The sequence below is a fragment of the Erpetoichthys calabaricus genome, chromosome 1 (assembly GCF_900747795.2).
Source record: "Erpetoichthys calabaricus chromosome 1, fErpCal1.3, whole genome shotgun sequence".
Taxonomy (NCBI): Eukaryota; Metazoa; Chordata; class Cladistia; order Polypteriformes; family Polypteridae; genus Erpetoichthys; species Erpetoichthys calabaricus.
In genome coordinates, this window is record NC_041394.2 from 13,537,169 (window position 1) to 13,556,781 (window position 19,613).

Consider the following 19,613-nt stretch of genomic DNA (forward strand, 5'->3'; position numbering starts at 1 on the left):
CAGCCAATTGGCAGAGGTCTCCATTCCTGTCACCGTGTCTGACATTACCTGTCCTGTCTGACCATGGATGTCACGTCTCTCTGATTCCCCAGCTTCATGTTTGATGTCTCTTTGTTCATTTGTGATGCTGATTATGCATGCTATTCTTTGTTTTTGATTTTTGTCTGTGTATGTAAGCCGCCTGTGTTTTGTTCCATGTGTTTTGTGGGTGGTTCCCACCAGAGGCGGGGCCACCTGCCAATCACTCCCAGGAACTGCCTGCCACCCTGAGGGTCTCCCACAGTGCCTGGTGGTTCATTGTGAATACGCTAGGGAGTTGGTCAGTTTCCGTGTGTTGATTTCATTTATTGGATTTCTAGATTTTCGGCCCTCTGCTTTGTATTTTGACGATTCCTTAACTATCTGTGTCAGTTTGGATTGCCTTTGGTGTCACTAGAATCTCTTTGTTGGCCTTTTGTGCTCCTACAGAGCTTCAGTCTTGTTACAAGCAGTTTTGTGAAGAATAAATATTTTTATTTTTAAAGGCTCTGTGTTTTCCCTTATTACTAGCCAGGGTTTGACAGTGAAATCCAGGGCCATCTTAACACATGGGCACACTGGGCAGTTGCCCGGGGGCCCCATGAGCACAGAGGCCCCATGCTAATCTATGTATGTTGTGACTTTCAGTCAATGAATAAATACTATTCTAAACTATAAATATTTGTTATTGTGTTACAAGTGGAGATTGGCATTCGCCTCTGATTTAGTATCACGGTCACCTCTGCAACCTCACGTCCCTGTATGTGTACGGATCTCACAGTGTATGCGTTAATGTCTTTTCATCTCAATTCTCTGCAAATAAATTTTGCAAATGTTTGTGTTGAACACTTGATTAATAACAAATGATACATAGTAATTTCATACTTTGCCATCTCCGTCTGTATGGTTTACCAATTGAGTATCATTGATATGTTGAAATTTTGGTGTTTTTCAAGGGTGACGCTATATTGTTCGTATGTTTGTGTTGAATAATCTTTGCTGTACGGCATGTTTTTTAATGTTTAAACACTGATTTTGTTGGAAGTACAAATACAATAAATATATGATTAATTTTATCAACCATTTACATTTTTATTCCTGTGAGTGGTGTGTAGATAGGGGTCCCAGTGCACTGTTTTGCCCGGGGGCCTATAATGCTGTTAAGACGGCCCTGGTGATATCCCTCTCTATTGGGCATTTTAGCAAATGTTTTTGGGAGTACATGTTTTGGGACTCCTAGTTCATGACAGCCAGGGTTTGACAGTGATATCCCCCTCTAATGGTCATTTTTTGTAAGTGTTTTTGGGAGTACATGTTTTGGGACTCCTAGTTCATGACAGCCAGGGTTTGACAGTGATATCCCCCTCTAATGGTCATTTTTGCAAGTATTTTTGGGAGTACATGTTTTGGGACTCCTAGTTCATGACAGCCAGGGTTTGACAGTGATATCCCCCTCTAATGGTCATTTTTTTAAGTGTTTTTGGGAGTACAGTAATCCCTCCCTATATCGCGCTTCGCCTTTCGCGGCTTCACTCCATCGCGGATTTTATATGTAAGCATATTTAAATATATATCGCGGATTTTTCGCTGCTTCGCGGGTTTCTGCGGACAATGGGTCTTTTAATTTCTGGTACATGCTTCCTCAGTTGGTTTGCCCAGTTGATTTCATACAAGGGACGCTATTGGCAGATGGCTGAGAAGCTACCCAACTTACTTTCTCTCTCTCTCTCTTGCGCTGACGTAGGGGGGTGTGAGCAGGGGGGCTGTTCGCACACCTAGACGATACGGACGCTCGTCTAAAAATGCTGAAAGATTATCTTCACGTTGCTATCTTTTGTGCAGCTGCAGCTGCTTCCTGAAACGACATGCTGAACGGTGCTTAGCATACTTAAAAGCACAAAGGGCACGTATTGATTTTTTTATCTGTCTCTCTCTATCTCTCTCTCTCTCTCTCTCTCTGCTCCTGACGGAGGGGTGTGAGCTGCCGCCTTCAACAGCTTTGTGCCGCGGTGCTTCGCATACTTAAAAGCCAAACAGCCCTATTGATTTGTTTGCTCCTTTGAAGAGGAAGATATGTTTGCATTCTTTTAATTGTGAGACTGAACTGTCATCTCTGTCTTGTCATGGAGCACAGTTTAAACTTTTGAAAAAGAGACAAATGTTTGTTTGCAGTGTTTGAATAAAGTTCCTGTCTCTCTACAACCTCCTGTGTTTCTGCGCAAATCTGTGACCCAAGCATGACAATATAAAAATAACCATATAAACATATGGTTTCTACTTCGCGGATTTTCTTATTTTGCGGGTGGCTCTGGAACGCAACCCCCCGCGATGGAGGAGGGGATTACTGTACATGTTTTGGGACTCCTAGTTCATGACAGCCAGGGTTTGACAGTGATATCCCCCTCTAATGGTCATTTTTTGTAAGTGTTTTTGGGAGTACATGTTTTTGGGACTCCTAGTTCATGACAGCCAGGGTTTGACAGTGATATCCCCCTCTAATGGTCATTTTTTGTAAGTGTTTTTGGGACTACATGTTTTGGGACTCCTAGTTCATGACAGCCAGGGTTTGACAGTGATATCCCCCTCTAATGGTCATTTTTTGTAAGTGTTTTTGGGAGTACATGTTTTGGGACTCCTAGTTCATGACAGCCAGGGTTTGACAGTGATATCCCCCTCTAATGGTCACTTTTGTAAGTGTTTTTTGGGAGTATATGTTTTGGGACTCCTAGTTCATGACAGCCAGGGTTTGACAGTGATATCCCCCTCTAATGGTCATTTTTTGCAAGTGTTTTTGGGAGTACATGTTTTGGGACTCCTAGTTCATGACAGCCAGGGTTTGACAGTGATATCCCCCTCTAATGGTCACTTTTGTAAGTGTTTTTTGGGAGTACATGTTTTGGGACTCCTAGTTCATGACAGCCAGGGTTTGACAGTGATATCCCCCTCTAATGGTCACTTTTGTAAGTGTTTTTTGGGAGTATATGTTTTGGGACTCCTAGTTCATGACAACCAGGGTTTGACAGTGATATCCCCCTCTAATGGTCATTTTTTTTAAGTGATTTTGGGAGTACATGTTTTGGGACTCCTAGTTCATGACAGCCAGGGTTTGACAGTGATATCCCCCTCTAATGGTCATTTTTGTAAGTGTTTTTTGGGAGTACATGTTTTGGGACTCCTAGTTCATGACAGCCAGGGTTTGACAGTGATATCCCCCTCTAATGGTCATTTTTGTAAGTGTTTTTGGGAGTACATGTTTTGGGACTCCTAGTTCATGACATCCAGGATTTGACAGTGATATCCCCCTCTAATGGTCACTTTGTAAGTGTTTTTGGGAGTAGATGTTTTGGGACTCCTAGTTCATGACAGCCAGGGTTTGACAGTGATATCCCCCTATAATGGTCATTTTTGCAAGTATTTTTGGGAGTACATGTTTTGGGACTCCTAGTTCATGACAGTTGATAACCCCCAAGTTTATTTTCCCCACGAACTCTGCTGATTGGAGTTTTCATTTTCCACACCTCCATTGTCAGTGTGTCCATATTTTAATGATAACACTAATGAATACATATTGTTAGGATCCATTTATGTTCATTTGTTTGGAACTGCTTTGTTTTACTGTTTGTTTAAGCAAATCTCTATCCTCATGTTAAGTGTTGTCAGAAGGTTTGTGAATAAGCATTTATTAGTAACAAAAAACATATATATTAGAATGGCATAAAGGATTTGATAAAATTGCTATGGTGGCATCAGGGTGGCCCTGCCTCCCGGGGCTCCACTCACAAAGAACTAGGGACATAGGTACATTTAAATTGGTACATAAGAATAGTGGAAAATATGTAAAATTTGACACTTGATCATTTAAAAACAATAAATATTAATACATAACATCCAAACTCCATGAACTGATTCAAGCCCGGATCCTTCCTGAGACTCTCTATTGGCCAAAGGATTCAAGTAGAGGAGTGGATCTCCTAAGTGCTGCTCTCTTTAAGTGCTTCGTCTTCTCTCACACCCTCTGCAGGACGTCTCAGGATGGCTCCGCTCCTTCTGATAGCCTCTCTATCTCCCAGGGTTCACTCCAAAAAGTGCCAGTGGTTTCAACATACAGGCTCAGAACATAAATGTGTAAAATTTCAGGGTGGAACAGGATGTCCGTCTCTGTTGGAACATAACTTTACCCCTTGGTTAACTCAAGTGACGTGGAGTGTGAATTCCAGATGCTAAAGTTGGGCTCTGCCCTGCACGTAGAACCCCTCAATCTGAACACGTCTGATTCTATCGAATGGCCGTGGACGCCGTCTTTCCCCCGCGAGGAATGGAAATGAGCCTCCTATTAGTGTTGTATCGATCTGCCTGCCTTGTTGAAATGCAGCGCTTTCCAGACTCTTGAATCTCCATAAATCAGTCAATTGTCCCTTGGCCTGCAGGGAGGGTAGCGTGTGTGTGTGTGTGTGTGTGTTTGTGCATGTGGACGGCTACCAAATACAAATGTCTCAGCTGTCGCACAGAATTTCTGCCAGCTTCATTTCTAGATCACCTAATATTTGGAGATGTGCCTTTTTTGTAGCCTACCAGTTAGCGGATGGTTACCATGCCTTTGTGGTCGACTCTTACTTGTGACAGGGTCATCAGAGTGGTTAGCTTTGTGCATCGTGTTGCCAGGATGGATTATGGGCCCTTGTAATTCTGATCCAGACAAGCTGATACGGATAACTGATTCAAGAATCACTGGAATTGCCTGCTCTCAAAGTAGGGTGGCATATTAGCACGGAGCCATCATCTTGACTTTACACCCTGTGCCCAGTCATGATTGTTGTGGAGTTTGGATGTTCTTCTCTGTATCTTTCCAAATTCCCCAAGACACCTAATTGACAATCCTAAACTGGCCTCATGTGAGTGATGGACTGGCATCTACAGCCCCATACTACCAGGATAGACTCTGGGACCCTAAGACCCTTAACTGGTTTGAGAGTGCTTGAGAATATTATTCTATTATCTATGAATCCTGTAATAATCTGCCATTCACAAAACAGAACAATTCAATCAATTTATACTTTCATTTTATAACCTGCTGATTCTAATTTAGGGTCACAGGGAGCCACCGCCTATCTCAGCAGCATTAAGCACAAGGCAGGAGCACACCCTGGTTAAAGTGGAAGAGTACAGTGATGTGCTTCATTAGTGTCACACGTTAGAGTTTTGTCGTTTTTATGGTGATGACCATCACGGGTTTTTAAACTATGAGTGGTCCTACAAGAAAGGAACAAGCTTTATTTTATATAGCGCCTTACATAGCGTGCACCATCCCGAGACACTTTACAGTTAAGGTACCCTGGTTTTGTTGTTTATCTCCTGTCATCCTGTAACGCTCTGCTCAGGTTACCATTGTGTCATAAATGTGATGTTTGCTGCTTGCGGAGAAAGAATGCAGGCAATGGAGTCGGCAGCTAAAACATAAAGGACCCATTCTGCGTAGTGTTACTAGGGTTGCCTTGACAACAGCATGTCAAAACAGGAAATCCCATCCATATTACTAACCGAGAATGGTAAACCGGATGGCATTAACACAGGTACACGGCGATGGGACCATGAGACATACTGCGCAGGCACGTACAGCTCACGTCTCATAAACCGCAAGCGAAGTTGTATCCACCGCGCACGAAGGAGTCACGGCCCAAAAACGAAAGAGCTCAACTGACGTGAATGAGAAATGAAGCAACAACGCACCCATAGCTAACGACTACCGACACAGCCACACAAAAAAGAGGATTCTGCGCTGCAGCCTGGATTCAAACGAAAGAGGCTATGGAGGCCCCACAGGTCCACAAAGATAGTACGGAAGGCGCGGGAAAGTACGAAAGGCAAAGGCGCCTACACAGCATAGTGAAACCCGACATAGTACGGAAGGCGCAGGCATCACCGCCATATTGTGAGTGGCACTACTGCAGAGTGAAGGCGCAGGCGTCACCGCCATATTGTGAGTGGCACTACTGCGGAGTGAAGGCGCAGGCGTCACCGCCATATTGTGAGTGGCACTACTGCGGAGTGAAAGCGCAGGCGTCACCGCCATATTGTGAGTGGCACTATTGCGGAGTGAAGATAGGAATAATGTTGTGCTTGGGATTGTACAAACCAGTGAACGCTTTACACCAAATTCAAACACAATACAGCTCAACGATACAAACACGAGCCTACCTGGATAAGATCAATGAACGCAGGCACCTACAACGCACGTCTGAAACTGCGGAAGCACAGCAAGCACGGGTTCAAAATGAACAAGCTCGACTGACGGATATACAAACACGAGCCCGCCTGGATAAAATCAATGAACGCAGGCGCCTACAACGTGCGTCTGAAATGCCGCGGGCAAAGCGGGCATGGCTCCAAAACGAACGAGCTCAACTAATGTATTTCAGGATGCCCAACGCCGGGAGTAGGCGAGCGAAGCGAGCAGGGGGCGGAGCCCCCTTGTAAGGGGAGAGAAAGAAAAGGACAACTAGAAAGCTAGAGGTGAGAGATGTAACCTGAGCGGACGTAGCAGCATAATAGAAACGTGTCATTGAGACTGTGGCCACTAGGGGGCACTCCCCAGCTTCAGACACCAGACACAGATCAGGTTAAATAAAGAGTTAATTATGTAACAAAATGACGTTTAGAGGGTTAAAGACAGTCCAGCACCATATAATCCTCAAATTAGTACCCATGTCTCCCTCTACACCCCCCCCCGTCCTGTGAGTGCTGCCTCTGATATGACTTGCCAAAAAGCTCCAGTTTTGTCCCATCTGTTCCAAGGACCTTCTCCCAGATGCATTGTGGCTTTTCAGCATGCATTTTAGCAAATTCCAGTCCGGCTTTTTTAAGCGGAGTCCGCCTGGGTCTTCTTCCATTGAGCCCACTGTCACTCAAAAAGTGACGGATGGTGTGATCAGACACTGATGGACCCTGACCTTGGAGTTCAGCCTGTATCTCCTTGACTCTTTGTCTGCCATTCCCACTGTCCTTCTGCCCATTCTGAGGTCGGTTTTCCTCTTGCAGCTGCATCCAAGGAGGCTGGCTACAGTCCTACAGACCTTAAACTTCTTAATAATATTTGATTCTGTTGTCACAGGAGCATCAAGCTGCTTGGTGATGATGGTCTTCTAGCCTTTGTCTTTAATATGCTTGTCTATCATTTTCTTTCTGATCTCCTCAGACAACTCTCTCCTTTGCTCTCTCTGGTCCACGATCATTGTGAGACACACAATGACAGCAAACAGCAGAGTGGCCACTTTTCTTCATTTAAATTGTCTGAATGGCTGATTGCACGATTGAAGATGTGTGTGATACAAGTTCAATAAAACGAGTTTGAAAAATCACTCAATTACAATTATTTAGGATCTTTCCTAGGGGTCCCAACCAATGTTACCAGGCCATTTTAGAATATCTTTGTAGAAGAAGCAACACTTGACATTGTGTCACACTTGATTTGCTTCACTCAATGGCATATCAAAGATATGCAGGCACACAGGAGACACTCGCGTGTCATATCATCACATTTTAGGAGGCAGACAGCACTGTTTCAATGATCTGTAAGAGGGCAAACACATTCTTCCACATCTGTAAATGCAGAAAACACAATTCTACGTGATCACAGGGAACACAATTAATTAAGAACATCTTCTTCTTCTTGTTTTGGCTGGTCCTGTTAGGGGTTGGCACAGCGGATTATCTTTTTCCGTATCTTCCAGTCCTTGACATCTTTCTCTGTCACCTGCATGTCCTCTCTTACCACATCCACAAACCTTCGCTTAGGCCTTCCTCTTCTCCTCTTGCCTGGCAGCTCCATCCTTAGCATCCTTCTCCCAATATACCCCTCATCTCTCCACTGCACATGTCCAAACCAACGCAATCTCGCCTCTCTGACTTTGTCTCCCAACTGCCCAACCTGAGCTGACCCTCTAATGTCCTCATTTCTAATCCTGTCCATCCTCATCACACCCAATGCAAATTTTAGCATCTTTAACTCTGCTAGCTCCAGCTCTGTCTCCTGCTTTCTGGTCAGTGCCACCGTCTCCAGCCCATATAACATCAGACCTCACCACAGTCACACTTCCCTCGTACATATCGTGTACTTAACGTACTTCTCTGCCACTCCCGACTTCCTCATACAATACCACAGCTCCTCTCTCCTCACCCTGTCATATTCTTTCTCCAGGTCCACAAAGACGCAACACAACTCCTTCTGGCCTTCTCTAAACTTCTCCATCCACATCCTCAGAGCAAACATCTCATCTGTGGTGCTCTTTCTTGGCATGAAACCATCCTGCTGCTCACTAATCATCACCTCACTTCTTAACCGAGCTTCTACTACTCTTTCCCATAACTTCATGCTGTGGCTTATCAATTTTACCCCCCTGTAGTTACTACAGTCCTGCACATATCCCTTATTCTTAAATATCGGCACCAGTACACTTCTTCTCCACTCCTCAGGCATCCTCTTACTTTCCAAGACTCCATTAAACAAATCTGATTAAAAACTCCACTGCCATCTCTCCTAAACACCTCCATGCTTCCACAGGTATGTCATCTGGACCAATGGCCTTTCCATTTTTCATCCTCTTCATAGCTGTCCTTACTTCCTCCTTGCTAATCCGTTGCACTTCCTTGATCACTATCTCCACATCATTCAACCTCTTCTCTCTCTTTCATTCTCTTCATTTATCAGCCCCTCAAAGTACTCTTTCCATCTACTCAACACACTCTCCTCGCTAGTACAATACAATACAATACAGTTTATTTTTGTATAGCCCAAAATCACACAGGAAGTGCCGCAATGGGCTTTAACAGGCCCTGCCTCTTGACAGCCCCCCTAGTATACCATATATACTGTCAAAATGTGTCGTTTGTGTGGTATATCTTGAAGCCCGGTGAAATACAAAATCCGACGTCACAATCGGGACAATAATCACGTGATTCCTTGTGGATTTTCTTTCCAGACTGAACAGATTTTGAACAGCACACTACACATGTGCGATTGACATGAGCGTCACTTTCGGATTCATCAGAATTACTTTCAGTTTCGCTGTCCGTTTCAGTTTCAGTGTCTGAAGACACATTCACTTCGTCATCACTACTCATATCACCGTCAAGAATGGGAAAACACTTGAGCTGCTGAAAGACATTTCTTATGAAACGCCATCATGAGGCAAGAAGAAGACGAGTCTGCACTATTGCCTTGGTAACATTCAGGCCTTTCACTTAGCCAAGTCAAGCCTATAATCCTGAGCAACACTCGGCATTAACACTTTTGGCACTTTTGCAACCCGAATAATCCTCGGGTCTAATACAATACAATACAATACAATACAATACAATTTATCTTTGTATAGCCAAAAATCACACAAGAAGTGCCGTAATGGGCTTTAACAGGCCCTGACTCTTGACTGCCCCCCAGCCTTGACTCTCTAAGAAGACGAGGAAAAACTCCCAAAAAACCCTAGTAGGGAAAAAATGGAAGAAACCTTGGGAAAGGCAGTTCAAAGAGAGACCCCTTTCCAGGTAGGTTGGGTGTGCAGTGGGTGTCAAAAAGAAGGGGGTCAGTACAATACAATACACAGAATAGCACACAAGTAATCCTCAATACAATATAACAATGATAATTTTACAAGTACAGAGCAGAATTCAACAGTAGTTGATATCACATAATATGATTTGGATTTGTTCAGAGTCCTGGAGACCTCATCCTGATGCTGCAGATGTTCTGTCAGACGGTTGTGGCGAGCGCCCTCTTCTACACGGTGGTGTGCTGGGGAGGCAGCATGAAGAAGAGGGACGCCTCACGCCTGGACAAACTGGTGAGGAAGGCAGGCTCTATTGTAGGCATGGAGCTGGACAGTTTGACATCCGTGGCAGAGCGACGGGCGCTGAGCAGACTCCTGTCAGTCATGGAGAATCCACTGCATCCACTAAACAGGATCATCTCCAGACAGAGGAGCAGCTTCAGCGACAGACTGCTGTCACCGTCCTGCTCCACTGACAGACTGAGGAGATCGTTCCTCCCCCACACTATGCGACTCTTCAATTTCACCCTGTGGGGGGGGCAAATGTTAACATTATACAAAATTATTGTGTGTTATACCTGTATTGTTATCACTCTAACTTAATATTCTTCTTTATCAGTATGCTTCTGCTGGAGTATGTGAATTTCCCCTTGGGATTAATAAAGTATCTATCTATCTATCTATCTATCTATCTATCTATCTATCTATCTATCTATCTATCTATCTATCTATCTATCTATCTATCTATCTATCTATCTATCTATCTATCTATCTATCTATCTATCTATCTATCTATCAAGCTGGCTCCCCCTACTGGCCATTCCACAGCTGAGACCGCACTGGACCAGCCAATCCGATGAAAGGACCCCTCTACCCCACGATTCCTGCGATCCTCCGTAATGCTTGCGCGAGATGTGTCCATATAGTTGCCTGAGAGACACTAACGCTTTTAGCACTTTAGTTTTTAAAGCATGAGTGACGCTCAGGTGTAACGCGAAGAAGGTTAATGAACTTCTGTAAAAAGCCAATTTCTGTGAATGGAAGCTGCTTTGAAGTAGGCGCGGTTAATTTATCAGCCAATAACTGAATGAGGGGAGCGGGTGCTGAAGTCAATCCTTCTAAAACTGTGGCCGCCATGTTTTTTAATGCAGGTGGAGCTCACCGGGAGCAGCATCTTTGACTATGTCCATCCAGCTGACCACCTGGAAACGGCCGAACAGCTGGGGTTAAAGCCACATCGCCGAGCAGCAGATCAGGACAGCGGTCCCAACGGCACATCGGCGGAGGCTCCAGAGCTAGGTAAGAGCTTTACTTACAAGGTCGATGTTTTTTTGTCAAATCAACTCCCGTTTATTGTCGTTTGCAGAGTACAAAGAAATTCTTAAAGGCATATCTCCTCAGAACAGAAGACAAAAATACAACATACATAAAAAATAACTATCACATGCAATATCTATATCAATATTTATGTTCACAGTATATAATGCAAAGATGACTGGCTGACATTAACAAAAAACACTATTTCCCTTTTAATTTAAAAGTGGAAATTTGGCAGGATTGTACACCTAGGGTGATAGGTATTCACTAAAATGACATTTTGATATTTCAATAATTCAGCAGCCATACTACATGCACTTCAGAGCAAGTCATCCACCTGAAGCTAAGCATGGTTGGGCCCGGCCAGTACTTGGATGGGAGACCATCTAAGAAAAGCTTGAGTTGCTGCTGGGAGAGGTGCTGGTGAGGGCAGCAGGGGGAGCTTACCCAGTTGTCTGTGTGTGGATCCCAATGCCCCACTACAGTGATGGGGGCACTGGGCAGTAAAAATGATGCCATCCTTCAGATAAGACTTAAAACTGAGGTCCTGACTCTCTGAGGTCATTAAAGATCCCTGAGCATTTTTCGTAAGGGGTATCCCAATGTCTTGGCTAAATTCCCCATTGCAGCTTCATCCATTCTGGCCCTCTAATCACCTACTGTCACTAATTGGCATCACAACCCAATAGCTAATGTGTGGTGAGCGTACTGGCACAATAATAGCTGCTGTCACATCATCCAGGTGGGTGCTACACATTGGTGGTGGTTGAAGTGCTTCCCCTCTGTTCAAGTGCTTCGAGTAGCAAGAAAAGCATCCAACCCGCTATATCCTAACTACAGGGTCACGGGGGTCTGCTGGAGCCAATCCCAGCCAACACAGGAAAAAGACCCCGGGCAGGACACACTAGGGACAATCTAGAATCGCCAATGCACCTAACCTGCATGTCTTTGGGAGGAAACCCACGCAAACACGGGGAGAACATGCAAACTCCACGCAGGGAGGACCCGGGTAGCTAACCCAGGTCTCCTTACTGCAAGGCAGCAGCGCTATTGGGATTAATAAAGTATCTATCTATCTATCTATCTATCTATCTATCTATCTATCTATCTATCTATCTATCTATCTATCTATCTATCTATCTATCTATCTATCTATCTATCTATCTATCTATCTATCCACTGCGTCACCGTGCCACTGAAAAGCACTATATAAATGTAATTAATTATTATTATAATTATAGGGGTCTGCCGGGATTTGTTCCTGCCTTGTGCCCTGTGTTGGCTGGGATTGGCTCCAGCAGACCCCTGTGACCCTGTAGTTAGGATATAGCGGGTTGAATAATGGATGGATGGATTATAGGGGTAAAAACAATGGCTGCAATGGAAAAATTAAATATCATAAAATCGAAAAAAAATGCTGTGACTACCTTGATTGAAATTTGGTGACATTATATAAAAAAAAGAAAATTTGCTCACGTGTGGTTATTTGTTGATATTTTTCCCTAATTTTATGGTACTGAGTGGACTTCGCCTCACCCATGGTTGGCATGGGAGCAGCACAAACTGTCCCACTTGGCTCCTTGGGGCCTTCTGGTTCATGCAAATAAGGGCTGCCAGCATACGGGATGAGATTGGCACACAAAGAGTGAAACTGACCAATAGGAAGGACAGATGAGTGAAGCAGGGGACGTGTCCTGGACAGGGAAAAAGATACAGAATTTGGACTGGAGAGTGAGTTGTGAAGCACATGTTTGGTGAAGCTCATGGAAGATGTGGACTATAAAGCTTGTGCCACAGTGCCAGGCTGTGAGTGTAGGTGTCACTTCATTAGAAGTAAAGAAGGGAAGGAGCTACGGTATCCATTGGGTGGGTGTAAATGCCAGTGCATCTCAGTTAATGGGTCCCTCATAGCCAGAACAGAAAGGGGGGGACACTGTACATTTTACAATATTTGAGCAATTTAAAGGAGGAGAAGGTGGAGAGGTTAGGAGCAATTTAAAGGTGCTATATAAATAAAATATATTATTATTATTATTATTTCTTTTTTACCTGTTCTGTTCTGTAAAGTCCTTATTTCTTTCCTGTTTTGAGCCTCACTCCTTCATTAATGTTTCCTCTGTTGGTCACTGGCCGCCGCTGTGAACCACCAGGGGGCAAACAGCTGCCCCAAACCGACACAGACAGGCATAGACAAAACACACGTTTTATTTACGGCTGGGGGGTGCTTTTCTCCGCCCCCCATAGCACAGTCACAATAAGCAGAGTCCAAGACTCCACTCCTCTGGTCAAGCTTTGTCTTCTCCCACCCGACTCTGGCTCCCAGAGTAGTGGCTGCTGGCTCCTTTTATAGGGCACCCGGAAGTGCTCTAGGTGCTTGTTAACCTACTTCTGGCTGCAGTTCCGGATGTGGTGGAAGTGCTGCAACCAAAGGCTCAATAGCAGCTGCAGCGCCCCCTGGCGGTGCCCACGGAACCCAACAGGGCTGCACCAAACTCCAACTCCCATGGAGCTCTGTGAGAGTCTGAGGCGCCGCTGCCACCTAGTGCTCTGGGGGAGGTAATGCTCTGGATACGCTCCCTCATCCGGTCCTTCCAACGTAGAGGCATCCCGGCCAGGAAAGGGTACACGCCACACTAAGCATCAAGGTTAAGGTGCCCAATATTTACAAATAAAGCATTTATAATTTTCTTTGTTTTTTCCAATCTTTTAAATTTAAATTTAAATGCGCCACACCGCTCAGGTGTCTTCCTTCCTCTACCTATGAAAAGGTCAAAGGTTACAGTACAGAAAACGACCCCAAAATTAAAAACGTTCAAATCAACCCAAGGGCCACGTGAATGTGCAGCCTGTGAATGTCATTGCTGTTTGTAAAAAGTGAAAGTAGAAGATGATTTAGTGTTAATACTTTGTCTGGCTAAGGCCTTCAGGGTAAAGCAATATTAATAAAATTAAAAAGACCAATTAAACAAAACCAAAAATGAACAGAAGCCTGAACATACAACCAATACTACCAATGGAAAAAAACACAAAGACAACAACGTAAACCTCTAATAATAATATTATAGTACTGTGCCCCAACAGCACCACCATGTCCTCACCCCTCACCGGGTGGGTTGCAACTACCCATAAGCCATTGTGAAAGTGTTGTGTTGCATCAGTCTCTATCTGTTGCGGTTACCACATACTGTACTGTGCAAAAGTTTTAGGCAGGTGTGAAGAAATGCTGTAAACAAAGAATGCTTTCAGAAATATAAATAATGATTGTTTATTGTTATCAATTTACAAAATGCAAAGTGAGTGAACAAAAGAAAAATCTAAATCAAATCAATATTTGGTGTTCCTACCTTTTGCCTTCAAACCAGCATCAATTCTTATCGGTCCACTTGCACAAAGTCAGGGATTTTGTAGGATTCTAGTCAGGTGTCTGATCAACCAATTCTACCAAACAGGTGCTAATGATCATCAATGTCACACGTAGGTTGAAACACAGTCATTAACTGAAACAGAAACAGCTTCAAACTGGGTGAGGAACAGCCAAACTCTACTACCAAGGTGAGGTTGTGGAAGACAGTTTCATGTCATGGCAAGATTGAGCACAGCAACAAGACACAAGGTAGTTCTACTGCATCAGCAAGGTCTCTCCCAGACAAAGATTTCAAAGCAGACTGGGGTTTCAAGATGTGCTGTTCAAGCTCTTTTGAAGAAGCACAAAGAAACGGGCCACGTTGAGGATCGTAGACGCAGTGGTCGGCCAAGGAAACTTAGTGCGGCAGATGAAAGACACATCAAGCTTATTACCCTTCAAAATCGGAAGATGTCCAGCAGTGCCATCAGCTCAGAACTGGCAGAAACCAGTGGGACCCAGGTACACCCATCTACTGTCCGGAGCAGTCTGGCCAGAAGTGGTCTTCATAGTTGCAGCCATAAAGCCATACCTCCGACGTGGAAACAAGGCCAAGCGACTCAAGTACGCACGAAAACATAGGAACTGGGGTGCAGAAAAATGGCAGCAGGTGCTCTGGACTGATGAGTCAAAATTTGAAATATTTGGCTGTAGCAGAAGGCAGTTTGTTCGTCGAAGGGCTGGAGAGCGGTACAATAATGAGTGTCTGCAGGCAACAGTGAAGCATGGTGGAGGTTCCTTGAACGTTTTGGGCTTCATTTCTGCAAATGGAGTTGGAGATTTGGTCAGGATTAATGGTGTTCTCAATGCTGAGAAATACAGGCAGATACTTATCAATCATGCAATACCATCAGGGATGTGTATGATTGGCCCCAAATTTATTCTGCAGCAGGACAACGACCCCAAACATACAGCCAAAGTCATTAAGAACTATCTTCAGCGTAAAGAAGAACAAGAAGTCCTGGTATGAAGTGATGGTATGGCCCCCACAGAGCCCTGATCTCAACATCATCGAGTGTGTCTGGGATTACATGAAGAGACAGAAAGATGTGAGGAAGCCTACATCCACAGAAGATCTGGGGTTAGTTCTCCAAGATGTTTGGAACAACCTACCAGCCGAGTTCCTTCAAAAACTGTGTGCAAGTGTACCTAGAAGAATTGATGCTGTTTTGAAGGCAAAGGGTGGTCACATCAAATATTGATTTGATTTCGATTTCTCTTTTGTTCATTCACTGCATTTTGTTGAATGATGAAAATAAATGATTAACACTTCCATTTGTGAAAGCATTCTTTGTTTACAGCATTTTTTCACAGTACTGTACTTTTGAAATGATGTTTCCTTTCTGATGTACATTCACATGTGTGTATCGAAAAAACTGAAAATCAAAAACCTCTATTAATAATATAGTACCATGCTCCACCAGCACCACCATCTCCTTGTCCCAATCAAACATCTCTGGAGAGACCTGAAAATTGCTCTCCATTGATGGTCTCCGTCAGACCTGACAGAGCCCCAGACGGTCTGCTGAGAAAAATGGCCGAAAATCCCCAACTCTAGCTGTGTGAAATTTGTCACATCAAACCCAACACGACTCTAGGCTGGGAGGAGAACGGTCTTCTCTGATGAAGGCATTCACCATGTCGATGTGGGGTTGTGTGCATGATGTTGAGGGTCGACCAGATAGATCTTCATCAGTTACACTTGTTCTTCCCACTTTAAAACTTTCTACCCCTTTATAAACTTTTCATTGAGTCCTGTTGTCTTCACTTCCATCGGTGAATTTCAGCAGGTTTTGCCTCACTCTGCCCAAAGAAATCTCACAACGGCACGTAGTGTGGTGCCATCTCACAGCGGGTCATCCATGTTCGTTTGGCATTGTCTTCAACTAGACTAATGGTGGGGCGCTGTGCTGTGTGGGTTGAAACTACCCATAAGCCACTGTGCACGGGTTGTATTGCATCAATTTCTATCTGTTGTGGTTACCGCGTACTTTTCAAATTACGTTTCCATTTTGATTTACCCTCACATGTGTATATAACTACAGTTGTGGCCAAACGTTTTGAGAATGACACAAATATGAATTTTCACAAATTCTGCTGCCTCAGATTTTATGATGGCATTTTTGCATTGACTCCAGAATGTTCTGAAGTGTGATCAGATGAACTGCAATTAATTGCAAAGTTCCTCTTTGCCATGAAAATGAACTTCACCCCAAAAAACCCATGTCAGCACTGCCACCAAAGGACCTGCTGACGTCATCTCAGTAATCCTCTCGTTAACACAGGTGAGAGTGTCGACGAGGACAAGGATGGAGGTCACTCTGTCCTGCTGATTGAGTTCGAATAGCAGACTGGATGCTTTAAATGGAGGCTGGTACTTGAAATCCTTGTTCTTCTTCTGTTAACCAAGCTTACCTGCAAAGAAACACGTGCAGTCATCATGGCTTGGCACTGAAAGGGCTTCACAGGCCAGGCTATTAGTGCTAGTAAGACTGCACCTAAATCAACCATTTATCAGATCATCAAGAACTTCAAGAAGAGAGGTTCAAAGGTTGTGAAGAAGGCTTCAGGGCGCCCAAGAAAGTCCTGCAAGTGCCAGGACTGTCTCCTAAAGTTTATTCAGCTGTGAGCACCACCAGTGCTTAGAATGGCAGCAGGCAGGTGTGAGTGAGGTGAGGACTTTTGTAGGATGTCCTGGTGGGTGTCAAGAAGGTCAGCAAAGAAAGGACAGACTGATATTCTGCAAAAGGTACAGGGATTGGACTGCTGAGGACTGCTGAGGTTAAGTCATTGTCTCTGATGAATCCCCTTTCTGATTGTTTGGAGCATCCAGAGAAGAAAAGGTGAGCGGCGCTACCTGTGTCACGCCAACAGTAAAACCTCCTGAAACCATTCATGTGAGGGTTTGCCTCTCATCCAAGGCAGTGGGCTCACTCACAATTTTGCCAACCATGAATAGAGAATGGGACCAAAACTTCCTCTGAGAGCAATTTCTCCCAACCATCCAAGAACAGTATGGTGACCAACAATGATGGAGCACCGGGCCATAAGGCATAAGTGAGAACTAAGTGGCTTGGGGAACAAAACGTCGATGGCCAGGAAACTCCTCAGACCTTAATCCCATTGAGAACTTGTGGTCAATCCTGAAGAGGCGGGTGGGCAAACAAAAACCCACCAATCCTGACAAACACCAAGTAGTGATTATGGGCTGCCGTCAGTCAGGGTTTGTCCCAGAAGCTGATTGACAGCATGCCAGGGTGAAATGTAAAAGAAAGAAGGGCAATTCTGCAAATATTGACTCAATATTGTGCATAAACTTGTCATTGTCGATGAAAGCCTTTGAAACTTCTGAAATGCTTGTGATTCTACTTCAGTATACCAGAGAAACATCTGACAGAAAGACACTGAAGCAGCAAACTTTGTGAAAACCAATACTTGTGCCATTCTCCAAACTTTTGGCCACCACTGTAGACTAATGGCAGGGTGCTGTGCTGTGTGGGTTGAAACTACCCATAAGCCATTGTGAATGGGTTGTATTGCGTCAGTTTCTATCTTTTGCGGTTACCACATACTTTTCAAATTACGTTTCCTTTCTGATTTACCCTCACATGTGTGTACAGTATGTAACTACAGTAACACACACACAATATGATGGTCAGCCTGACCAATGAGAGCAAAGGCTGCTGTTGTAAGTGAAATGTGATGGTCATCAACTGGCCCAAATTCCAACTACCGTCCTCTTGATTTATGAGACTCTTTTAGCCCAAGTGACTAAATCAGTTCATTTGAAGGATCAGGAGGTACAAGGTGATCATTGTAAAGCTGAGCTCGAGATGTCCTGCTGGTAATCCCCCAGGGTCAGGCCCACTGTGAAGAGGTGCATTTTCAAGAAGTGTCTGATCCATCAGCAGTCTGGCCGCGGTGCAGATGGTCAGGGGAAGCTCAATCTGCAGCTTGAAGTGCACATGACTATGCATCCCATGGACACCTGCAGTTGTCCATATTGGGTCTATGCCAGCGGAACACTGCCATCTACTGTACTGGGGGAGGAACTGCTATTGATAAACAACCTCCAAAAGTCCATCCATTAATCTCCCCAACCTGGATAATAATCCAGACCCATCCTGACCACAGTCTGCCTCCTCTCATGTTGTCCTTCTGTTATGGCTTCCCAGCCAGATAAGGATCCACCTTCCATCCCAGTTGGGATGCCAATCCACCCACCATAGTGCTTACAACAGAAAACCATCAATTTCCCAACCTGCTTATCTCATTCTTGAGATCACGGGGCGTCAGTGCCTATGCAGGTGACATTTAGCCCAAGTGACTAAATCAGTTCATTTGAGGGATCAGGAGGTACAAGGTGACCATTGCAAAGCTGAGCTCGAGACGTCCTGCAGGTAATCCCCCAGGGTCAGGCCCACTGTGGAGATGCCTTTTGAAGAGGTGCATTTTCAAGAGGTGTCTGATCCATTAGCAGTCTGGCCGCGGTGCAGATGGTCAGGGGAAGCTCAGTCTGCAGCTTGACGTACAAGAAATGAGGAGCTTCATCCATTTTTATACATAGAAAAAAATAAAAAATAAATAAATAAAAAGGTTTAAAAAGAATAGCACCTAAGTGTACAGAATATAGAGAGAGTCAGGTAGAAGAAGAAACAGAATTCAAACCCCTCCGTGCCACTCCGGCCAGGCCCCTACCTTGTTTCTCTGAATGTGGATACTCTCCATATCCAGTTGGGTGGCTAATCCATTTGCTTCCTGAAATGGCACCCCTAGGGTCCTCTCTCTAGGGTCTCTCTCTTCCACTTTCTTCTCTGTTCTCCAGCCTGCAATCATCTCAGAGGACATCAAGGGAGTAATTTCCTTGTTCAGGAGTCCCTCACTTGTCCCTCATATTGACCCCAGTTATTCTTTCACTCCTACTTAAAAGGTAGCACAATGCCCAGGTCTTGTGTTTATTATGTTGGACAGGTGGTCTTCCATTGGACTCTTACCATGCATTCCTTCATCATCACGGTTCACCCTCACGACTACGCATCCCATGGATCCCTGCAGGTGTCCATACTGGGTCCATGCCAGTGGAGCACTGCAATCTATTGTACTCTTGATAAACAACCTCACCTAGTCCATCCATTAAACCCCCCACCCCAACTGGGATAACAATCCAACCCCATCCTGGCCGGGTTATGCCTCCTCTCATATTGTCCTTCTGTTTTGGCTCCCTGACTGGACAATTATCCACCTTCCTGTCTCTCTATGCCTAATTCCTGGCCTCTCCTCATAATGATGGAGCACAGTGCCACCTATTGGTGGTCGCCCAGTTTCACAGCCCTGCT

The 19,613-nt window shown here is 44.6% G+C and overlaps 1 protein-coding gene across 2 annotated transcripts in view; it reads left to right on the top strand.

The window, feature by feature from the left end:
- The window catches only part of npas1 (neuronal PAS domain protein 1), a 374,233-nt gene that overhangs the window by 310,854 nt on the left and 43,766 nt on the right, over positions 1-19,613 (top strand). For both annotated transcript variants that reach the window (XM_051934005.1, XM_051934009.1), the window contains one exon: positions 10,709-10,856. In XM_051934005.1, the coding sequence (XP_051789965.1) occupies positions 10,709-10,856 (148 nt within the window). The remainder of the gene's footprint in view (positions 1-10,708; positions 10,857-19,613) is intronic.